The sequence below is a fragment of the Pseudophryne corroboree genome, chromosome 5 (assembly GCF_028390025.1).
Source record: "Pseudophryne corroboree isolate aPseCor3 chromosome 5, aPseCor3.hap2, whole genome shotgun sequence".
NCBI classification, from domain to species: Eukaryota; Metazoa; Chordata; class Amphibia; order Anura; family Myobatrachidae; genus Pseudophryne; species Pseudophryne corroboree.
In genome coordinates, this window is record NC_086448.1 from 621,886,675 (window position 1) to 621,910,945 (window position 24,271).

The 24,271-nt window shown below is 47.3% G+C and overlaps 1 protein-coding gene across 1 annotated transcript in view; it reads right to left on the bottom strand.

Moving 5' to 3' along the window:
- SMCHD1 (structural maintenance of chromosomes flexible hinge domain containing 1) overlaps nucleotides 1–24,271 on the bottom strand; it is an 838,152-nt gene that overhangs the window by 728,100 nt on the left and 85,781 nt on the right. The window contains exon 2 of the mRNA XM_063923554.1: nucleotides 12,032–12,107. Coding sequence (XP_063779624.1) covers nucleotides 12,032–12,107 — 76 coding nt within the window. The remainder of the gene's footprint in view (nucleotides 1–12,031; nucleotides 12,108–24,271) is intronic.

The window sequence follows — 24,271 nt, forward strand, 5'->3', positions numbered from 1 at the left end:
ACAACGGCTCCCCGAGTTATCACCAAAGGGTAACACCCGAAATTGGTAATGGAGGTTGCCCACTGCAAACCTCAGGTACTGCTGATGAGACACCACAATAGGAATTATGCAAGTAGGCATCCTGTATGTCCAGGGAGACCCCAGGCTCCAAGGCCAGAACAATAGAGCGCAGAGTTTCCATACAAAACTTGGAGACCCGCACATGCTTGTTCAAAGACTTCAGATTGAGAATGGGCCGCGAGGACCCGTTCGGTTTCGGGACTAGAAACAGCGGGTGAATAGTAGCCCTTGCCTCTCTGAGCTAGAGGCACATGTACCACCACTCCTGTGGTCAGGAGGGAATGTACCACCGAGTGCAAAGGGTTTGCTTTTGCCGAATCCAGAGGCACATCTGTCAGGCAAAATCGATGAGGGGGATGATTCTTGAAGGGTATGGCATAACCTCGAGTGACTACTCTCTTACCCAGGTATCTTAAGTGGTCTTTAACCATTCGTGGACAAAACCTAGAAGTCGGCACCCCACCCTGGGATCCCCCAGATGGAGGCCCGCCCTGTCATGCGGCAGGCTTGTCAGTTTCGGAAGCAGGCTGACGGGCAGCCCAGGCACGCTTCGGTCTGGGCTTCGTAGGTCTGGAAGCACAAGCTTGCTTTGGGTACACCTGACCTTTTGCTTTACCTGGAGGATGAAAGAGCCGAGGGAAAGTACTTTTAGCCTTCTGTGCGTAAGGAGCCGTACTAGGTAGGCAAGCTGTTTTAGCAGTAGCCAGATCAGCCACAATCTTATTGAGCTTTCTCCAAAGGGAACGTCTCCCTTGAAAGGAAGCACCTCCGGGGTTTTCTTGGAATCCATATCCACCAACCAGGATCTCAACCAAAGGATACGTCTGGCCAAGATGGACGTAGTAGCAGCTTTGGCCGCCAGCCCCCCGGCATCGGAGGCCGCCTCCTTAAGGTACAGAGAAGCCGTGGTAATATATGAGAGACATTGTCGAGCATGCTCAGATGCATTGGAAGGCAGTCCCGCCTCAAGCTCCTGAGCCCACACCTCAACAGTTTCAGCAGCCAATGTCACTGCAATGGTTGGCCTATGCACAGCCCCCGTTTGGGTGCAAATCCCTTTCAAACAACCCTCCACACGTCTATCCGTCGGTTCCTTCAGAGAGGTGACGGTAGTTACTGGCAGAGCAGAGGAAACTACCATGCGTGCCACATGAGAATCTACAGGCGGAGGAGTTTCCAAATTCTTACATATCTCTGTAGAGAGAGGATAGCGAGCCAACAGTATCTTATTTGGTGTGAACTTTGTCACTGGATTTTCCTAGGATTCCTGACGTGTGTCAACCAGGTGTTCAGAATGAGGTAAAACTTGTTTAACCACCTTCTTACATTTAAACCTATCCGGCTTTTTAGAGACAGCCTCAGGCTCAGGATCATCAGACACTTGAAGAATGAGCCTAATTGCCTCAATCAAATCTGGGACATCCACCAATGATTTCCCTTCCCCATCAGAAACATCTGAGTCAGTGTCTGTGGGATCAGTATATGCACCATCCTCATCAGAGAATGTGTCTGGGATAGCAGTGGATTGGGAGAAGGTAATGGCCCGTTTAGAAGACGACTTAGTCTTAGGCAGGCGAGAGTGACACTTAGATTTAGTCAATGACCGGTTCAATTGCTGTAACTGAGTGTAGATTTGATCTGCCCATGGCAAATAGCAGGGACAATAAACTGCTGCATTGGCACAGGTGGTCCCACAGAGGGCGCCAATTTAGCTACAAGCGTGTTTAACAGCGTGGAAAAGGTAGCCCAAGGTGGGTCCTTTGATGTCGTTGGTGCTACAGACCCACTGGGAGGTAAGGAACCCCCTGAACCTGAACTCTCAGCTGCCATATTTTCATCCAACGCGTCTGCGGCATCACCACCACGCAATGTGGGAGAAGCCCCAGCTCCGTAGCCACGTGTAGCTGACATACTAATGTGCACAATATCGGGCAACCTGGTACTAGTCTTAGCTGTGATATACCTAGCAAGAACACCCAGTGAAGTGCGACTATGACAGCACAAACCGGGAGTTCAAGAGATACATAAGGTGACTATAGATCACAAGTAAAAATACCCAGAAAGTATATATTGTGAAACAAATCCTATATTATACAGAAAAAACCTGATACACTTAGCCCCCTCAGGTATAGGAATATAGGAGTAGAACGCGCAGTGAAATACCCAATAAGGCAGCCACGCAGCAGCTAGATGCACACACGCACACACACACACACACACACACACACACACACACACACATACATATAGTCACAAGCGTACCATGCAGAAATTATGTACCATAAAACTGCACTGGACTAGCAATACAAAGTAATACTCGGTATGGCTATATGTGTCAACAATAGATATAACAAAGCACAGTAGATACTGGATGTATATCACAGGGTGTTTGTACCACACAACCCTGAATGTGTGTACTCTTTCTTAACTAACACTGTCCCAGTGACAGGTAAAATACTTAAGTGTCCTGTAATATGCACAGCGCTGGCGATCAGGCGGTTTTACAGAGGAGGATTTGCCCCAGCAGTCCCAGGACCAGCTCAGCTCCGTTTGTGATGGCGGCTGACAGGGAGTGAGGGAGAGAAATGCAGCTCCAGGGCGGGAACATTTACAGAAATGGCGCCCTGAGGCTGGGGGAGGGGCTACAGGTTAGGCCTGCTCCCCCTACTGGCATCCCCACCGGACGCTGCAGGCTAAAAAAAAACCCAGACCTGTGCCCAATGTCCCTGGTGGCTAGTGGAGCGGCTGCCCAATAACAGTGTCCACGCCAGCGCGACCCGCCTCCCACATCCGCGCTAGATCGCGGTAAAGTGTGGCCAAATAGACCCCTTACCTCACCCGTACCTATGGGCACGCGATCCAGAAGGACAGTGGCGTGTGTGTGACTGACGCTGGAAAGAACCGGAGCCTCCGCTGCAGTGACCTGGCAACCAGGGCGCGGGAGTATACAGCGCCGCTGGGGGTGATGAAGCTGCAGTCAGAAAAGTCTATGTGACTTTACACGCTGCAGCCCTGAAGTCTTGTAGTAGTATTCTTTTTTTCTTTTTCTTAAAAAAAAAAGCTATCAATAGGCTGCAAAAGGCAGCCCTCCTGTTATGTGCCTGCTTACTGCATGGCACCAACTTACAAACTGAGCTCCTGTGCACGGAGGCGGGGTTATAGAGGAGGTGGCACTGTGCATCTTGGGAACAGTCAAAAGCTTTGAGCCTGTTGGTGCCTCGGATCAAGATCCTACTCTACACCCTGATGTTAATCCTTGTGGAGCCCAGTGTACTCCACAGCAGAAAGGGGGACTCTGCCTGCCTTATGTGTAAAAAGGGAGACTATCTGCCTAATGTGTACAATGGGACTCTAACTGCTGTACTGTGTAAAAGGGGGGGCTCTGCCTGCCGTAATGTGTACAATGGGACTCTACAGTGCCTGCCGTACTGTGTAAAAGGGAGTTATGTGGCCATGCCCCTTCCCCATGAAGCCAAGCTGCTATAGTTTTGGCGCGCGCCTTCGGTGCGCATTGGCACAGTTTTATATTTGGCGGTTGTAGGGGGGGGTTACGATGCTGTTTCTTGCACACATCGCTAAAATGTCTAGTTACGGCACTGCCACACCCTAATACTTACCTTGGGAATCCGTCGGCACTGTGATCATCGGGATTCTGACCGCTGGGATCCCCTAACTACATCCCTAATAAACATGGATACATAATTTGCATGAAAATATTTCAATTTTAATTTCCCTTACATTTTGGCCATGTGTGACAAATATTCTTAAGATCGTAATCTCTGAACAGAATGCAGTGATTGATACCAGCAGGTACATGCCTTTGGAGACCTTTAAAGATACAAACTGAAAACATACATAAATGTAATAGCTTGCACATTGCAAGCATCGCTGACATCCCTGTGTGTCTGGTTGATGTTTTAAAGTAGCAATCATTTACAAAACCTTTTAGGAGAAACTTAAATTAGCTTGCTAGAATAAAATAGAATGAGTGTTATTTACTGACACTGTATCTACGTGCAGATTTTCACTATACTATAGCAACTTTAATTATCAAACTTGCTCTAGTTCACTGGTGCTTAAAATGCAGCCTTCAAAGTAATATTTTCTCATACGTCCTAGAGGATGCTGGGGACACTTCAAGAACCATGGGGTATAGACGGGATCAGCAGGAGACATGGGCACTTTAAGACTTTGAAGGGGTGTGAACTGGCTCCTCCCTCTATGCCCCTCCTCCAGACTCCAGTTTTAGAATTGTGCCCAGGGAGACTGGTCACACGCAGGGGAGCTCTACTGAGTTTCTCTGAAAAGACTGTATGTTTTTTATTTTCAGGGAGGACTGCTGGCAACAGTCTCCCTGCATTGTGGGACTTAGGGAGAGAAGTCAGACCTACTTCTAATGAGTTTAAAGGCTCAGCTTCTTGGCTACAGGATACCATTAGCTCCTGAGGGTTTTGAACACTAGGTACGCCTAGGGGTTCACTCCCAAAGCCCGCCGTCACCCCCCTTGCAGAGCCAGAAGTCAGAAGACAGGTGAGTAGAAGAAGATAGAAGACTTCAGTGACGGCATTCTGAGGTACCGCACAGTGATCGTGCTGCGTGCCATGCTCCCACACACACAGCGGCACTACAGGGTGCAGGGTGCGGGGGGGGGGGGGTGCCCTGGGCAGCATAAAATCCTCATATTCAGGCTGGCAAAAGTGGAATATAGTGCCTGGGCACAAAATCCGAACCCCCGCCAGTATATTATATTCAAAAAATAGCGGGGCTGAAGCGCGCCATTAAGGGGGCGGGGCTTAGCCCTCACAGCTCTCATCAGCGCCATTTTCTCTTCACAGAAGCTGCAGAGACGCTGGTCCTCTTCTCCAAACACTGCTGTACAAGTAACAGGGTGCAAAACGGGGGGGGGGGGGGGGGGGGCACATAATTTGGTGCAAATATAAAAGTGCTACTGATCTGGGGCTTTATATTAGAGTTTCAGATCTGGGATTGAGCGCTGGGTTGTGAGCTGGCAAACTCCCTCTGTGTTTCTCTGACAGGCTTTACTGTGGGTCTGTCCACTATTTGCCTAGTGTGTCTGTGGGTGTCGGTACACGTGTGTCAGCATGTCTGAGGCTGAGTGCTCTTCCCAGGAGGAGACTGTGTTAGGGACAGAAACGGCTGTGGGAGTGACCCTGTCAGCACCGCCGACTCCTGATTGGGTAAACGTGTTGAATGCTAATGTGGCTCTTATTAATAAGAGATTGGATAAATCTGAATCTCAGAACCAGGCATGGAAGAAATCTGTGGAGGATGTGTTATCACAGGTCCAGACCCCCTCTGAGTCACATAAACGTTCATTTGCTCAGTTGGCAGACACAGATACCGACACGGACACTGACTCCAGTGTCAACTATAGTGATGCCAGATTAGACCCAAAATTGGCAAAGGACATTCAGTACATGATTGTGGCAATAAAGACATGTTACATGTCACTGAGGACCCTGCTGTTCCTGATACTAGGGTCTGTATCTATAAGGGAAAGAAACCTGAGGTAACATTTCCGCCCTCTCATGAACTGAATACCTTTTTGTAAAAATGTGGGAAAATCCTGACAAAAAATTTCTGATTTCCAAAAGGATTCAGGTGGTGTATCCGTTACCCATTGTGGACAAGGCCCTATCACAGTTGTCTAAAAAGGTGGCTTTACCGTCTCGTGACACGGCAGCCCTTAAGGATCCTGCGGATCGTAGACAGGAGAATACGTTAAAATCCATTTACATTGCCACAGGTACACTGCTCAGACCAATCATTGCATCGGTGTGGGTGAGTAGTGCTATTGAAAAATGGAAAAAAACAGCACTAGTCCAGGCGCTAATCAATTTATAGTAATGAATATAATAAATATTCTTAGTTCTTTAACGTAATTTAAGCTGCAACCTCCGTCCAGCTGTACCTGTGTTCGTACAGCTAAAATTGATTATGAGGTAGGGGGGCTCACTTGCTCTCCTTCCTCAAAAACCAAAGAAGTAGGAAAGAAAACAAAATGACTGATTGCGCTATATATTACCAGGTGCGTATATGAATAAAGACACATTAACAATTACCTCTCTGGTTTTTATTTAAATTCAAAATATCACAGATGTAAATATATAAAAACTCAATATGCATGCATATTCGCTATGAGCTCACTTAAAAACTATAACACTAATTCTATGTTTAAGCGTCCAGTGCACAGATCTGTTTTTTGGAAACAGTTTACTTCTCCCACTGATAGATAGATATATATATATATATATATATATCTATCTATCTATCGTATTCCCACACCAATAGAGGATGTTTTTCCCAATATATTGGGACTCAGTCCTCTAGATAAAGGGGTACATTTACTAAGCAGTGATAAGAGCGGAGAAGTGAGCCAGTGGAGATATTTCCCCATCAACCAATCAGCAGCTCTGTATCATTTTATAGTATGCAAATTATAGATGTTACTTCAGTGCTGATTGGTTGCCATGGGCAACTTCTCCACTGGCTCACTTCTCCGCTCTTATCACTGCTTAGTAAATGTACCCCAAAGACACAGTTCCTGTTTGTGTGCTGGCCACATTCTATGAACTGTCAGTTTTAAGACAGATGAATACCGCTTACCGCCGCAGCCGTGAGCACGGACGTACTGGGGAGATCCTCGCTGTGCACAGCGGCTTGTCTAGTTCTCCCTTCTCCCTTTAGCGATGGTAGTGGTGCTGGATGGTTTCTACCCCTCAACGTGCTGGAGCCGCTTGTATACGGACACATGCAGAGCAGACTCCCCACCTAGCTGACCGCGTCTCCTCTGATTGCGGCTCAGCTGAAGCGGCAGGTGTATGGAGTCGCGTTGGTTGTCCTTAGCTCCCAGTCCGGCAGGGCAGATCCAAATGTGGGGTGTCACTTGTCAGGATGAACAGCAAATCCTCTGTGTTTCGCACACAGGTGCTTTTTCAGAGACCATCCAGCACCGCTACCACCGCTAAAGGGAGATGGGAGAAGGGAGAACTAGACACGCCGCTGTGCACAGCGAGAATCTCCCCAGCACGTCCGTGCTCACGGCTGCGGCGGTAAGCGGCATTCATCTGTCTTAAAACTGACAGTTCATAGACTGTAAAATCAAAAAAATGTTGTCTGCGCTTATGTAAAAGCAGCTCAGATAAAATGGATAATTGTAGGTTTAAAACGAGCGCTAAATTATGCGTGTAGAAAGTGAGTGTGGCACCTGTAAAAAAGAATGATTAATACTTCTGTTTACAGCTCTTTTGAGAAATGGTTAGGTTGGTGGTATCATTTCGTTTTCTTTGCTATTGAAAAATGGGCAGATAACTTGTCATCCGATATAGATACCCTAGACAGGGATAGCATCCTGTAAACTCTGGGTTATCAGGGACGCTGTGGCCTACCTAAAGGAGGCGGCGAGAGATATTGGCATTTTGGGATCAAAAGCCAATGCCATGGCAATTTCAGCTAGACGAGCATTGTGGATTTATCAATGGAATGCTGATGCTGACTCTAAGAAAGCTATGGAGTCGCTCCCATAACTTAGGTGGTGTCTTGTTTGGTGACTGTCTCACTGAGTTGGTATCTACGGCTACCGCGGGTAAGTCGTCATTTTTGCCTTATGTTCCTCCACAACAAAAGAAAGACCATTTTCAGATGCAGTCCTTTCGGCCCAATAAATACAAATAAGGCCGGGGTTATTCCTTCCTCGCTAATAGGGGAAGAGGAAAAGGTAAAAGATCTCCGGCCGTCGCAGGTTCCCGGAAGCAGAAGTTCTCCCTGGCTTCTGCCAAATCCACTGCATGACGCTGGGGCTCCTCTGCAGGAGTCCGCACCGGTGGGGGCACGTCTCAAGCTCTTCAGTCAAATCTGGGCTCGTTCGGCCCTGGACCCATGGGTTTTAGAAATAGTGTCCCAGGGATACAAACTGGAGTTTCAAGACGTTCCCCATCACTGATTCTTCAAATCGGCCTTACCAGCTTCTCTTCCGGACAGGAAGGTTGTATGCGATGCAATACAAAAGCTGTGTCTAAATCAGGTCATTATCAGGGTTCCCCCGTCTCAACAGGGAGGCTTTTATTTCAATCTGTTTGTGGTCCCGAAGCCGGACAGTTCGGTCAGACCAATTCTGAACCTAAAGTCCCTCAACCTTTACCTAAGAAAATTCAAATTCAAGATGGAATCTCTCCGAGCAGTGATCTCCAGTCTGGAGGAAGGGGATTTCATGGTGTCGGTCGAAATAAAGGATGCCTACTTATACATCCCCATTTATCCTCCACATCAGGTTTACCTGAGTTTTGCTATTCAGGATTGTCATTACCAATTTCAGATGTTGCCGTTTGGTCTGGCCACGGCTCCGAGGATTTTCACCAAGGTAATGGCGGAAATGATGGTTCTCCTTCGCAGGCAAGGAGTCACAATTATCCCTTACTTGGACGATCTCCTGATAAAGGCGAGATCCAAAGACAAGCTGGTGCAGGACATTACGCTATCCCTGACAGTTCTACAACAAGATTATTGGATCCTAAACTTGCCAATGTTACAGTTGAATCCGACAAAACGGCTGTTGTTCTTGGGAATGATTCTGGACACAGAATTAAAGAGAGTGTTTCTTCCAGAAGAAAAGGCTCTGGAAATACAGAGTTTGGACAAACAGATTCTGAAACCGGCGAGAGAGTGTCGATCCATCAATACACTCGTTTGCTGGGAAAGATGGTGGCGGCCTACGAGGCCATTCAATTTGGCAGGTTCCATGCCAGAGTGTTTCAGTGGGACCTGTTGGACAAGTGGCCCGGATCCCATTTGCACATGCACCGGAAAATAATCCTGTCCTCCAAGACCAGAATCTCACTCTTGTGGTGGCTGCACAGCTCTCACCTCCTGGAGGGACGCAGGTTCGGGATCCAGGACTGGATCCTAGTGACCATGGATGCTAGTCTCCGGGGCTGGGGAGCAGTCACACAGGGGGAAAACTTCCAGGGAAGATGGTCAAGCCAGGAAGTTGGTCTACACATAAACGTTCTAGAGTTAAGAGCCATTTACAACGGTCTTCTTCAAGCGGAACGTCTCCTTCGAAACCTGCCCGTACTAATCCAGTCGGACAATATAACAGCAGTAGCGCACATAAACCGCCAGGGTGGAACAGAGAGCAGAGCGGCAATGGCAGGGGCCACAAAAGTTCTCCGCTGGGTGTAAAGACATAGAAGCGCTCTGTCAGCAATCTTCATTCCAGGAGTGGACAACTGGGAGGCGGACTTCCTCAGCAGACACGATCTCCATCCAGGAGAGTGGAGTCTTCATCAAGAGGTCTTTGCAGAAGTGACATGTCTTTGGGGAATTCCTCAAATAGACATGATGGCGTCTCGCCTCAACAAGAAACTTCAGAGATATTGTTCCAGGTCGAGGGACCCTCAAGCAATAATAGCTGTGGACACGCTAGTGACATCATGGGTGTTTCAGTCGGTGTATGTGTTCCCTCCGCTTCCACTCATACCAAAGGTGCTAAAGATCATAAGAACAACAATGGTTCAGGTGATCCTCATTGTTCCGGACTGGCCAAGGAGGGCTTGGTATCCAGATCTTCAGGAATTACTCATAGGAGATCCCTGGCCTCTTCCTCTGCGAGAGGATCTGTTACGGCAGGGGCAGTGCGTATATCACGACTTACCGCGGCTACGTTTGACGGCTTGTCGGTTGAACGCCGGATCCTAGCCCGAAAGGGTATTCCACGTGAAGTCATTCCAACACTTCTTCAGGCTAGAAAAGAGGTAACGGCAAAACATTATCACTGTATTTGGAGAAAATATGTGTCTTGGTGTGAATCCAAGCGGGCTCCTACGGAAGAATTTCAGCTAGGGTGTTTTCTCCATTTTCTACAAGCAGGTTTTTGAGTACGGGCCTAAAAAGTTAGGCTCCATAAAAAAGTGCAAATTTCTGCATTATCGATTTTCTTTCAAAAAGAATTGGCCTCCCTTCCAGAAGTTCAGACTTTCGTGAAAGGCGTACTGCACATCCAACCTCCTTTTGTGCCCCCAGTGGCACCATGGGATCTTAATGTGGTGTTGCAGTTCCTTCGATCTCACTGGTTTTAACCTTTACAGAATGTAGAGTTGAAATTTCTCACTTGGAAAGTGGTCATGTTATTGGCCTTAGCATCCGCAAGGCGGGTGTCTGAGTTAGCGGCGTTGTCTCACAAGAGTCCTTATTTAATCTTCCATGAAGATAGAGCAGAGTTGAGGACTCGTCAACAATTTCTGCCGAAGGTGGTTTCATCGTTCCACATGAACCAGCCTATTGTGGTGCCGGTGGCTACCGACGTCTTTGCTGAGTCAAAATCTCTCGATGTGGTCAGGGCTTTAAAGATTTATGTCACCAGGACGGCTCCACTTAGGAAAACAGAAGCTTTGTTTGTCCTGTATGCTTCCAACAAGATTGGAAATCCTGCTTCCAAGCAGACTATTGCACGCTGGATCTGTCTTACGATTCAGCAGGCTCATTCTACGGCTAGATTGCAGTTACCGAAATCAGTGAAGGCCCACTCTACCAGAAAGGTGGGCTCATCCTGGGTGGCTGCCCGGGGGGTCTCGGCATTACTCTGCCGAGCAGCTACTTGCTCGGGTTCAAACACCTTTGCGTAGTTCTACAAGTTTGATACCCTGGCTGATGAGGACCTCATGTTTGGTCAATCGGTGCTGCAGAGTCATCCGCACTCTCCCGCCCTTTCTAGAGCTTTGGTATAAACCCCATGGTTCTTGAAGTGTCCCCAGCATCCTCTAGGACGTATGAGAAAATAGGATTTTAATACCTACCGGTAAATCCTTTTCTCCGTAGAGGATGCTGGGCGCACGTCCCAGTGTGGGCTGTATCTGCAGTTATTAATTCTTAGTTATTGGTTATGGTTAAACACAGGTTGTGTTTCTGTTATAGTCAGCCTGTTGCTGACATTGTTCATGCCGTTAACTGGACTTCTGTTAAATGCCATGTTGTACGGTGTGTTTGTGGTGTGAGCTGGTATGTATCAATAAATCCTTTTCCTCGAAATGTCCATCTCCCTGGGCACAGTTCCTATAACTGGAGTCTGGAGGAGGGGCATAGAGGGAGGAGCCAGTTCACACCCCTTCAAAGTCTTAAAGTGCCCATGTCTCCTGCGGATCCCGTCTATACCCCATGGTTCTTGAAGTGTCCCCAGCATCCTCTACGGACTAAGAGAAAAGGATTTACTGATAGGTATTAAAATCTTATTTTTACATCCCATATGAAGCAGGATAGAAACAGGGAGCACCAGAAAAAAATTAGTACAGTAGAAGTCCTTCTGTATCTGTCCCACATACAGGTCCCACTGTAGCTGTGAGGTCAGTCTGGCAGTGAATGAGACTTAATAAACAGCGTTGCAGACCCCGTGTGGTGCTGTAAAAATCATGGATAATAATCATGAGCTCAAATCTGTTTTGCTGCTGGATTATGACAAATAAATACTATGCAGGGCAATGTGTTGTTACGGAAAGAGTTGGGGGATGTGTTGATACTTAAGAAAAGAGGGCGATTCTAACCATAAAAATTAGATAAAAGGGATGGGGATGTTATACAGTAGGGTTCTGGCTCGCTCCTATGTGACTTAACCATGTCCATGATGATGGGCGCCCCTGTGATGCCACGCAATTCTGTTCCACAGATACCCACCACAATTTTACATAGGTTCTTTTTTTTACTGTAGTGAATGCTATATTTTTTACATTTTTCAATAAGTATTACTGTGGCTAAGGAGTATCTCTAACAGAATCCCCAAGATCAAAAACCGGTTGTGCACTCCTGCGTTAGATAGAGAATACTTCTTTGTCATAACAGAGGTAAAATCTAATTCATGATTTGTTATATGCAAGTACAAATTTGCATCTCAATTCAGAATTCTTAAATATTCCTCATTTACTTGCAAACTATAAAATTCCATTAACCACACAACACTTACCAAAGTTCTCAGTTGTCACTTTCTTCCGATTTGTTGTTGAAATCACAAATTCTTCACTTTCGTTTATGCCAAAAGCCTAATGGAAAAGAGAGAATGATAACAGTGCATGACTCGGTATTCGCTGTTCCTGAAACATCATCAGCTTTGGATCCATGGCTTCTGACAAGTTTAGTCACAGCTACACATTTTGCAAAACAGACTTACAGCAGGTGTATGCCTTCTCACTCTTACAAGGTAGTCCATGGGTTGGCCATAAGCAAAGCTCAAATAAAAAGGGACACCAACAGAAACCAATTTAACACTACAGATACACTAAAAAATAGTCAAGATAGTCGTTTAACTTAGACAAACCCATTCCAAACTGCCCAACACTTGTATTGTCATCTCTGCTTGTGCCCAACATATGGAAGTCTGAAGAGTACACAAATGGAAAATGCATAATTAACCTGACAGTGAAATGGTGGCACAATCAGATATTGCATTCTCTGCATGTCCTCCAAGTGAAGAGACCGATATGAATATTAATCCAAATGCCGGAGTCTGATTGTCTATCTAGGGTGATGGAACATGTCTGTACAACAATATAAATTGTCAAATTAAACTGTACCAAAATACGTCTTCGTGTATGCATTTATTATTAATTATAGTTATGGCTGATTACCATTTCTTTGGTAAAGTGTTAGCTATTGAAACACTCAAGTTACTTATCGACACAGTGACATGGTGACAAAATTTTTTACTAACATACACTAGTGTGCAAAAGTCTTTAGCCAAATGAAATAATTGTTAGTAAAAGACAAAATGTAGTGAAATAAATGAGATTTATTCATAATAATGTTTACCTTTATATTGTAGCTAAACATTATCAAAATGTATAATTTTATAGTAGAACATAAATTTCAGATTAAAGTTGGCTTTCATCAAAGTGTCCCCCTTTGGCGCGTTTCACTGCTTCATATAATTGGGCATTTGAGATACCAACTTTTCTAAAGTTTCGTAAATTATGCCAATCCAGGCTTTGTTCAGACATTCCCATAAGTTTTTAATATTTGTGGAAGTCATTACACAAACTTTTCAGTCTAATTCAGGGGTGGGGAACCTCCAGCCCGTGGGCCGTATAAGGACTGCAAAGCCGTTTGTTACGGCCCACCCGCTTGTGTCAGCGAGACACGCTGCCGCTCAGTCCGGTAGCGGCGTGTCTCAGCTGTCAGGGCAGGGAGAACGCAGCTACATGTTCAGCGGCGGGTAGGATCTCAAACCAGCTGCCGGTTTGTGAGCCAATCAGAGCTTGCGGACCGGCAGCCAATCAGGAGCAACCGCTGCCGGTCCGCGAGCTATGATTGGCTCACAAACCGCAGGGTGGTTTGAGATCCTACACGCCGCAGCCCGACATAGCCGCGCTCTCCTCCGTGCCCTGACAGCTGACACACGCCGCCAGACGGAGCAGCAGCAGCAGTGAGCAGGACAGTGGGGTGGGGCGCTGTGGGGGCATTTGTGGATCTAGCGCTGTGGGGGCATTTGTATACCTGGCACTGTACTATTGGGGGCATGTGTGTATCACGTCCCATTTTAATCGGCCACACCCATTTTTTGGCACGCGCACTCAGTACCTCTGAGGGGCAGAACTACTGGGGGGCAGGGTAACTTTCAAGTTGATAATTTTTGTATGGCCCCAAAGGGGTCTATTTACTAAGCCTTGAATGGAGATAAAGTAGACGGAGATAATGCCCCAGCCAATCCGCTTCCATCTGCCATGTCACAGGCTGGGTTTGAAAAATGTCAGTTAGGAGCCAATTGGCTGGTACTTTATATCCGTCAAGTCTTAGTAAATAGACCCCGTCTGTAACTGGAAAATCCAATATGCTTACCTTTCACATAGATATAGATTTCTATCACCCCACCACCACCACCCTATTAGTGAAACCAGTGTGTTCTATGCCTGCAAGCTTTAATACAGCAAGGTCTCCATTGTGTGCCATGGTGAAATGCTTGGAAATACTGTACAATAAGAAATTCTTAATATTATTGCGATGTTCCATAAAATGAGATTTATGGTAAGAACTTACCTTTGTTAAATCTCATTCTGCTAGGTAAACTGGGCTCCACAGGGCATGACATTGGGGTGCAGAGTAGGATCTTGAATCGAGGCACCAACAGGCTCAAAGCTTTGACCTTCTTCCTAAGATGCATATAACCCCGCCTCCGTGCACAGGAGCTCAGTTTTTGTTAACCAGTTTAATGCAGTAGCAGGCAAAAGAGAGACGACAACTGTTAGTAGCCACATACACCACATTCTCACAACAGGAGAAAGTGTCAGCGGCTAATGCCATATCAACCCAAGGAAGCTAAGTGCGTTAGGGTGGTCGCCTTGTGGAGCCCAGTGTACCTCGCAGAAAGATTTAACAAAGTTAAGTTCTTACCATAAATCTCGTTTTCTGCTGCAGGGTACACTGGGCTCCACAGGTAATGACATTGAAGATGTCCTAAAGCAGTTCCTTATGGTAGGGGACGCACTGTAGCGGGCACAAAAACCCGGCGTCCAAAGGAAGCATCCTGGGAAGCGGATGTATCAAAGGCATAGAACCTTATGAACGTGTTCACTGAGGACCACGTAGTCGCCTTGCACAATTGTTCAAGGGTTGCACCACAGCGGGCCGCCCAATAAGGTCCAACCGACCGAGTGGAATGGGCCTTTATTGTACCAGGAGCTGGAAGACCAGCCTGTACATAAGCATGTGCAATCACTATTCTAATCCATCTGGCCAGGGTCTTGTGAGCAGGCCAGCCACGTTTGTGAAAAACCAAACAGAACAAAGAGAGAATAAGACTTCCTGATGGAGGCAGTTCTCTTCACGTAGATACACGTACCACATCCAAAGACCTTTCTTTGGAAGACAAATCAGGAGAGGCAAAGGCCAGAACCACGATCTCCTGATTAAGGTGGAAAGAAAACACCACCTTAGGTAAATATCCGGGACGTGTTCTAAGAACCGCCCGATCACGGTGAAAAATCAGATAGGGTGACCTACAAGACAAGGCACCCAAATCTTACACCCATCTAGCGGAAGCAATAGCTAGCAGAAACACTACTTTAAGAGTAAGCCACTTGAGGTCAGCAGATTCAAGAGGCTCAAATGGAGACCCTTGCAATGCCTCCAAAACCACCGACAAGTCCCAAGGGGCCACAGGCGGGGCGTAAGGAGGCTGAATCCGCAACACACCCTGAGTGAAGGTATGCACATCAGGTAATGTTGCAATCTTTCTCTGAAACCAAACTGACAAGGCAGAAATATGAACCGTGATGGAGGCCAGACGAAGGCCCAAAAGTTTGGCCGAACTAAACTTGTAAGCGTCATGATTATTAGATGCGCACCAGAAAAGTAAGAATTCCAGACCCTATAATAAATCCGAGCAGAAGCCAGTTTCCGGGCCTTCAACATGGTTTGAATGACCGCCTCAGAAAAACCTTTGGCCCTTAAGACGGAAGCTTCAAGAGCCACGCCGTCAAAGCCAAATGAGCTAAATCCTGACATACACAGGGGCCCTGAACGAGGAGATCTGGGCGCTGTGGAAGTAGAAGTGGACGCTCTATCGAGAGACCCTGGAGGTCTGAGAACCAATGCCGTCTGGGCCACGCTGGAGCGATCAGAAGTAGGATTGCACCTTCTTGCTTGAACTTCCTTATTACTCTAGGCAGGAGTGACACCGGAGGGAACATGTATGGCAGCCGAAAGTTCCATGGAATTGCCAGTGCGTCCACGAACGCTGCTTGAGGATCCCTTGTCCTTGCTTCGAAGACCGGAACCTTGTGATTGTGTCGAGATGCCATCAGGTCCACATCTGAAAGGCCCCACTTGTCCACGAGGACTTAAAAAACTTCTGGATGGAGGCTCCACTCTCCGGCGTGTACGTCCTGACGACTGAGAAAGTCCGCTTCCCAGTTTAGGACCCCCGGAATGCCGATATGGCTGGTAGATGGCGTTCCACCCACTGAAGAATCCATGATAGTTCCCTCATTGCCATGCGGCTTCAAATGCCGCCTTGATGATTGATGTACGCCACCATGGTGGCGTTGTCCGACTGGACTTGAACAGGTCTGTTCTGTATTAGATGCTGAGCCAAGTTGAACACCGCCCGCAATTCCAAAATGTTTATCGGGAGGAGAGACTCCTCCTTGGTACCACCGACCCTGAAAGGAGTGTTGCTCCAACACCGCGCCCCAACCCCTTAGACTGGCATCCGTCGTCAGAAAGACCCAGTTGAAGATCCAGAAGGGACGACCCCTGTTCAATCATTGGTCCTGAAGCCACCAGCTCAGTGACAGATGGACCTCCGGAAATACTGAGATCATTTGAGACCTGATCCGGTGAGGCAGGCCGTCCCACTTGGCAAGAATCAGCCTCTGGAGAGGGCAGGAATGGAATTGAGCGTACTCCACCATGTTGAAAGCAGACACCATGAGACCTAGCACTTGCATTGCCGAAAGTATCGACACTTGCGGACGAGACAGGAAGCATCAAATCCTGTCCCGAAGCTTCAGGACTTTCTCCTGAGACAAGAAAAAACGCTGGTTGTGAGTGTCCAACAACGCTCCCAGGTGCACCATGCTCTGAGCCGGGACCAGGGAGGATGTTTTCCAGTTAATGGGCCACCCGTGGGCTTGCAGGAACCGGATAGTGAAATCTAGATGACGTAGGAGAATCTCTGGGGAATTTGCCAGGATCAACAAGTCATCCAAGTACAGTAGGATCCTGACCCCTTGACGGCGGAGTACAGCCGTCCTTACTGCCATAACTTTGGTGAAGACTCGCGGAGCCGTGGTCAAACCAAAAGGTAACTCCTGAAACTGGTAATGGAGGTTGCCAACCGCAAACCTCAGGTACTGCTGATGCGACACTGCAATGGGAATATGCAGGTAAGCATCCTGTATGTCCAGTGAAACAATATAGTCCCCAGGCTCTAAGCCTAGAACAATAGAGCGAAGAGTTTCCATACGAAACTTGGAGACCTTCACAAACTTGTTCAGGGACTTGAGATTGAGAATGGGCCGGGAAGACACATTAGGTTTCGGGACTAGGAACTGCGGTGAATAGAATCCCTTGCCTCTCTGAGCCAGAGGCACCTGTACTACCACTCCTGTGTCCAGGAGGGACTGTACCACAGAGTGAAGAGTCTTTGCCTTCACCTGATCCAAAGAGACATCTGTCAGGCAAAAACGATTAGGGGGACGATTCTTGAAGGATACGGCGTAACCTCGAGTGACAACTTCCCGTACCCAGGCATCGGAAGTGGTCTTCAACCATTCCTGGGTAAACCCTAGAAGTCGGCCCCCCACCCTGGGATCCCCCAAAGGGAGGCCCGCCCCGTCATGCGGCAGGCTTGTCAGTCTTGGAAGCAGGCGGACAGGCATCCCAGGCCCGTTTGGGTTTGGGCTTATTGGGTTTGGAAGTGCGAACCTGTTTTGGGTACGCCTGACCTTTTGCTTTCTCTGAAGGACGAAAGGAGCGAAAGGAAGCACTTTTAGCCTTCGGCACCAAAGGAGCAGTACTAGGAAGACATGCTGTTTTAGCAGACGCTAAGTCAGCCACTATCTTGTCAAGATTATCTCCGAAAAAGAATGTCTCCTTTGAATGGGAGTACCTCCAGGGTTTTCTTAGAGTCCATGTCCACAGACCAGGACCTCAACCAGAGAATTCTGCAAGCCAAAATGGATGTAGTAAATGCCTTGGTCGCCAGAATAGAGGCATTAAAAGCCGCCTCTTTAACGTAATGAGACGCTGTAACAATATATGACAGGCACTGTCTAGCATGATCAGAAGCATTGGAAGGCAACTCCGCCTCCAGCTCCTGAGCCCACGCTTCCACAGCTTCTGCAGCCCACGTTGCTGCAATAGTGGGCCTATGCACCGCACCATTTAGGGTGTAGATTGCCTTCAATCAACCCTCCACACGCTTGCCCGTCGGCTCTCTTAAGGACGTGACAGTAGTTACAGGCATAGCAGAGGACACTACCAGCCGCGCTTACTAAGCCCCGCAGCGAGGGGGTAGCGAGCCAGAATCTTCTTGTGAGGCGTAAACTTATTTCCTGGATTTTCCCAGGACTCCTGACGTATGTCAACTAAATGGTCAGAGTGAGGTAAAACTTGTTTAACCACCTTCTGACGTTTAAACCTGTTCGGTTTCTTATGGGCAGTGACAGGCTCCTGTTCATCATCAACCTGAAGAATGAGCCTAATAGCCTCAAGTCAGTAACATCCACCTGCGAAACAAGCTCCCCATCAGAGGCATCAGGATCAGAATCTGTGGGGTCCGTATAATCGCCATCCTCATCAGATGAGGTGTCTGGGATATGGGTGGATTGTGAGTAAGTAATTGCCTCCTTAGAGGACCCCTTGGTCTTAGGCGGGCGAGGGTTAGACGTTTGAGTAGTCAGTGATTGGTTCAATTGCTGTAACTGATTGGACAGTTGATGTGCCCATGGCTGATTAATCGCGGGGACCATAAGCGGTTGTACCGGCACAGAAGGTCCCATAGGGGGCGTTAGTCTAGTTACCAGAATATTCAACAGCGTGGAGAAGGTAACCCAAGGTGGGTCATTTTGCACCCCCATTGCTACAGTCCCACTGGGGGGGCAATGAACCCCCGGAACTTGAACCCTCAGCTGCTATGTTATCCTCAAATGTGTCTGCAGCGTCAACACCACACAATGTGGGATCAGCCCCAGCTCCGTTGCCCCTTGTAGCTGACAATCAAAAGCTCAATGCAAGGCAACATAGTACAATATCAGCAGCACAATACCTGACAAGAAACCCCTGTGTAGTGTATCAGCACAAACGGGATTCAAGAGGTATATCGTGACTAAAAATCACAGAGAAAAATACACACTGAGTATATCCTGTGAACTGCCTATATTATGGTAAACCTGACACACTTAGCCCCCTCAGGTTATAGAATATAGGGATAGCAATCTGAGTGAGAGAAACGAAATTGAGTTCACACAGCAGCTATATGCACACACACAGAGTCACAGTTTGTACAATGCAGAAATTATGACATGCAATAAAAAACTGCACTGGACTAGCAATACAGAGTAGTACTGTGTATAGCTATACACTGAATTACATATAACAATGCACAGTAAAGACTGAATGTATATCACAGGGTACTAAATAACCCTGACTAAATGCACTTTTTCTTAACTAACACTGTCAGCAGACATGTAGAATACTTAAGTGTCCTGTAAAATGCACAGCGCTGACAGGCAGGTAGCTTTACAGAGGAGGATTTGCCCAAACAGTCCCAGGAACAGTGTTGTTCTGTGTAATGGCACCCAAACGCTGACTGTGAGGGAGGGAGAGAGAGATATGCAGCTCCAGGGCGGGAACATTTACTCTAAATGGCCCCTGGGGCTGGGGGAGGGGCTACAGGTCAAAACCTTATCCCCCTGCTGGACTTCACCACCGGGTACTAGGTGCTTAAGAAAACGGTTTTGAGAGAGAAAACCGACCTGTGCCCATGCCCTGGAGGTCTAGTGGGGTCCCTGTACTGCCAGTGTGTCCAAACCAGCGCACGCAGCCCGCCTCCCACCAGCCGCGCAGGATCGCGATTTAAAGCGGGTCCCGTTGCGGGGACCCCTTACCTCCTCCCTGTAGTGCGGCCACGCGATCCGCGAGAACAGCGGCCGTGTGTGTGACTAAAATCAGAAGAAAACCGGAGCCTCCACTGTAGGTACCTGGCAACTAAGGCGCGTGAGTGTACAGCGCCGCTGGGAGAGGTGATGGAGCTGCAACAGATGTCTCACTGGCATCTAACACTGTTAGTGTCTCTGCTGCAGCCTGTGAAGTCTTCAATTTTCTTTAAAAGCTTCTTTTAGGGCTGCTGGAGAAGCCCCCTGTTAAGTGCCTGCTTACTACACTGCACGGAGGCGGGGTTATAGTGGAGGCGCCGCTATACATCTTGGGAAGAAGGTCAAAGCTTTGAGCCTGTTGGTGCCACAGATCAAGATCCTACTCAACACCCCAATTTCATTCCCTGTGGAGCCCAGTATGCCCGCAACAGAAATCTTTACTTCAGAGTTATAGTGGTACGGCCCACATATTGTAGGCCACACGGACACTAAAGTACATAAATGCAGTATTGAGTATTACAATTAATACATTGTTTAACCTAAAAGACCTCATTAGTCATAAAAGATCTAAATGAATTGATTTTATTTTCAATAAAGGAACACATTATACCATGGGTTCCCAAACTGTGCGCCGCGGCTCCCTGGGGTGCCGCAGCGCTGTCACAGGGGAGCCGCACCATGAAGTTAGCCGGAGGATGGAAGGGGAGACTGTGTGCTGCAGAAGCGGCGGCCGGGCAGTGAGGAGTCAGCCGGGTTCCGGGGAGTGCTGGCGGCAGGGCAGAGCGGCCGTCCAGTGTGTGTAGTTAGCCGGGGAAGGGGGGGGGGGAAGTGCGGGGACAGGAGCGGCCATCTAGTATGTAATCAGCGGAGGGGTGGGGAGCACGGGCGGCTCGAGCGGCCGTCTGAAGCGGGGGGGAGAGGAGAGCGCGGCCGTCTCGTAAGTGATCAGCGGGTGAGAGCGCGGACGGCTTGAGCAGCCATCTAGTAATAAGACAAGTATTCAGCGGGGCGAGGGGGAGCGCGGGCGGCTGGAGCTAGATGCATTCGAAGTCATCCGCGATGTGTAATCAGCTGGCGCCGGGGGGGGGGGGAGGGGGGAAAGTGCGGGATGTCTGCGGCTAGTTCATCGGCTGCAGGGGGGGAATGTCACTGGTCACAGAGTCACCCGGCGGGGGGGATGTTGTGCTCTCAGGTGCAGGGAGGGGGGGGTAACCGATGACTGGAGTCACCCGGCAGGGAAGGGGTGGTGTTGTACGGGATGTGTTTGTGTGCACGGGGAACCTGTGAGTGTAATCAGTGGAGAATGCGGGTGCAAGCAGGCTGGAGTGGCCAAGTAGTGCGCTCCAGTGACCAAGGAGTCCGCTGGGCAAGGATCCTGACGGCTCATTGAAGTCCTGGCCGGTGTGACAGAGGAGCTGGCTGAAAAAGTGAGTAAAATATTAATATATGATACTGTGGGCGGGATGTACTAAGCGGAAAATGCGATAAACTCCCTGTTTACCGCATTTTCCTAATGTACTAACCCCCGGCCGGCAGGACAGCGCCGCGGCGGGGTACGCCAGCTTCTCTCCGCGGGGTACGCCTATGGGCTTCTCTCCGCGGCGCTGTGTGAGGGATCCCTCCCAGCATGCCCTGCGGCCGCCCCCGTCACCCCGCGCACTGCCTTCCGGGGCCGAATCCCGGAAGTCAGGCTGCCGCTGCGCATCGCGGAGGACAGCTCTTATCGGAAGAGCTGTCCTCCGCAATGCTGATCGCATATGTTAGTACATATGCGATCAGCATCGTGGCGCAGGGCGGCGATGTACATTAGTACATCCCGCCCCTCATGTGAGATGCTGGATAGGGAAATCTATAGGAGGGGGGTGCCTGCTGTAAGTGACTTAAGGGGCCTACACACTCGGCGACCCGCCGCCGAGCTGCCCGACAGCCGATATGGCCGTCAAACGACCCGGTGGCAGAGGGGGAGGTGACGGGGGGAGTGGAAGTTTCTTCACTCCCCCTGTCACCCGGCTCCATAGCCCTGCATGCTAATTTGGACGAGATTGTCCATATTGGCCTGCAGGTATGAGCGAGCCGGCACCAACGATGAACAAGCGCTGGGCCGCGCATCGTTCATCGGTGGTGCCTACACACTGAAAGATATGAACGAGTTCTCGTTCATTAATGAACGAGAACGTTCATATTGTTCAGTAAAATCTTTAAGTGTGTATGTAGGGCCCTTTATGTGACGACAAGCTGGTAAGCAGGTGGGGGGCTGGTCTCGGTGCATGGATGCACGGGAGCCTTTTTAGATTGATTTATTTGACTGCAAAAAAACCTGTTATTTTATACAAAGCCTGTTGTTTTTTTTAAATGAATGCAGGTGCAGGTGACCAGTATCGCACTGCAAAAAGACATAGGGGGTCATTCCGAGTTGATCGCTAGCTGCATTAATTCGCTGTGCAGCGATGAGGCTAAAAAATGGCACTTCTGCGACCCAACTACTTTAAAAAAGGGACAGTTTGGTAAATATTTTGGCATAAGGGTGCCTTGAAAAAGTCAGGGATACCCAAAGGGTGCCTTGGACTAAAAAAGTTTGGGAACCACTGCATTATACATTTATTACTATTACATTTGTAGCAACTCAGAATTGGTGCCAAAGTTCTGATATCAGTGAGAGGACATGAATTTTGTCTCTTGGTCTTTTTCAACATACTTAGAGCTAATTTCATTTATAAACTCACATTTTTCTTAAAAATAATTCTTGGTGGCTTGTTTATAGTTTTATTTAGGATATGATCTTCTTGAAGAATACTAAAGTTAGTTTGTAGAATCATATTAATGGATGTGGATTTAGCATTACATTTAGTTATGTAAAGGATATCTGTTTTTTCCGAATGTCTGTTTTCCATCTTTGTTCATTCTCTTAAATCATTTCTATCTTGTTTGGGGATTAATAAACCAGACCTATCTATGTTGAATGCCTTATCATAAGCATTCTTAATATATTCAGGATAACCCCCTAATTGGAAACTTTTATACATACTCATAGCCTGTTTCTCAATTGTCTCTAATGTGGAGCAATTACATCGCAACCTATTAAACTGACTCAGGTGGATGCTTTTAAGCCATAGTTTGTAATGGCCACTATTATAATGAAGGATGTTATTAGGGTCTACTTTTTTTCTATAACTCACTTTTTATATAGGCATCCTCTGCAGTTATTGTTAGATCCAAAAAATTAGTGCTTACACGGTCAAAGGAGGGAGGGAACTTTACATTAAATTCATTATTATTTAAAAAAGTGACAAAATCTAAAGCCAAGTGCTCCCCACCCTCCCAAATGAAAAATAAATCATCTGTGAAACAGCCATAGTACACCAGATTCACTCCAAAGGGGCTGACCCAGATGTATTTGGATTCAAACATACTCATATATAAATTGGCATAACTTGGAGCGAATCTGGTGCCCATGGCTATCCCTAACACTTGTAAAGAGAAATCACCCTCAAACATGAAGTAATTGTGTTTCAAGATAAACTTCACTGAGTCCAATATAAAGTGTTTACGATCTTCTGTGATCTCTTTATCCTTATATATGAAATACTCCATTGTCTCCACACCCTGATCATGTGGGATATGGGTGTAGAGTGCTTGTACATCAAAAGTAAGAAATCCGTAACCATACGTACACTCCACACCCTTAATCACATTCAAAAAAAATGCAGTCACGTATATATGATCTCAATGAAGTTACTTATTTTTGAAGAAAATAAATCTACAAAATTGTGAAAGGTTACAAGTGAGGGACCCAATACCCAAAATTATAGGTCTCCCAAGTGGTGCACTCAGTGTTACATGAATCTTTGAAAGGTGATAAAAAAAAATGGGTATGAAGGAGTGAAGAGTAAACAAAAAGGAAAATTTGTTTAGATATAGTCCCGCCTAGAGGGGCTTCTTCCAATTCTTTTTTTTTTATAAAGGCTTTGATAGTCCCTAGAGGGATCCTTGGAAAGCTTTATATAGGAGATGTCCAGCAATTGTCTTTGTACCTCTAATATGTAATAATCCTGTCAGGTTTCTGATTTTGTCTGTCCCCGAAGGGGCACTAGTGGGTCAGTGTTGGAATGACGTATGAGACGTGGAGGTTGCATAGAGTCCTGCGCACATGCGCTGATGTTTATTAAACATAAAGGTCACAGAAAAATGATATAGCAGTGGATGATAACTTAGAACCGGCAGTAACAGATGAAATAAGCAGTAACTGAATCCAAGGTAATAATCAAAAGTCTCTGGCAACACAAATATAGAAGATAATTTGATGACTGAATGCAAATGGTTTCAAGCAAAACAAAGTCTCTGGTAACATAAACGTAGAATAATTTGGTAACTGGATGCAAATGGTTTAAAGCAAAATAAAGTCTCTGATAACACAAATGAGGAATGAAGATAACCTGATAACTGAATGCAAACGGGTTTGAAACATATAAGGTCACTGGTAACTGTGATTGATACAAACAGAACTTCGGTATTTGTAAGAAGCACACAGTCTCTGTAACATAAAAGTTCTTTTAGCCAAGCAAGGCCCAGGCAGGAGACAGTCCTAACTCAGCATGTTTGTTAAGTGCTGGATG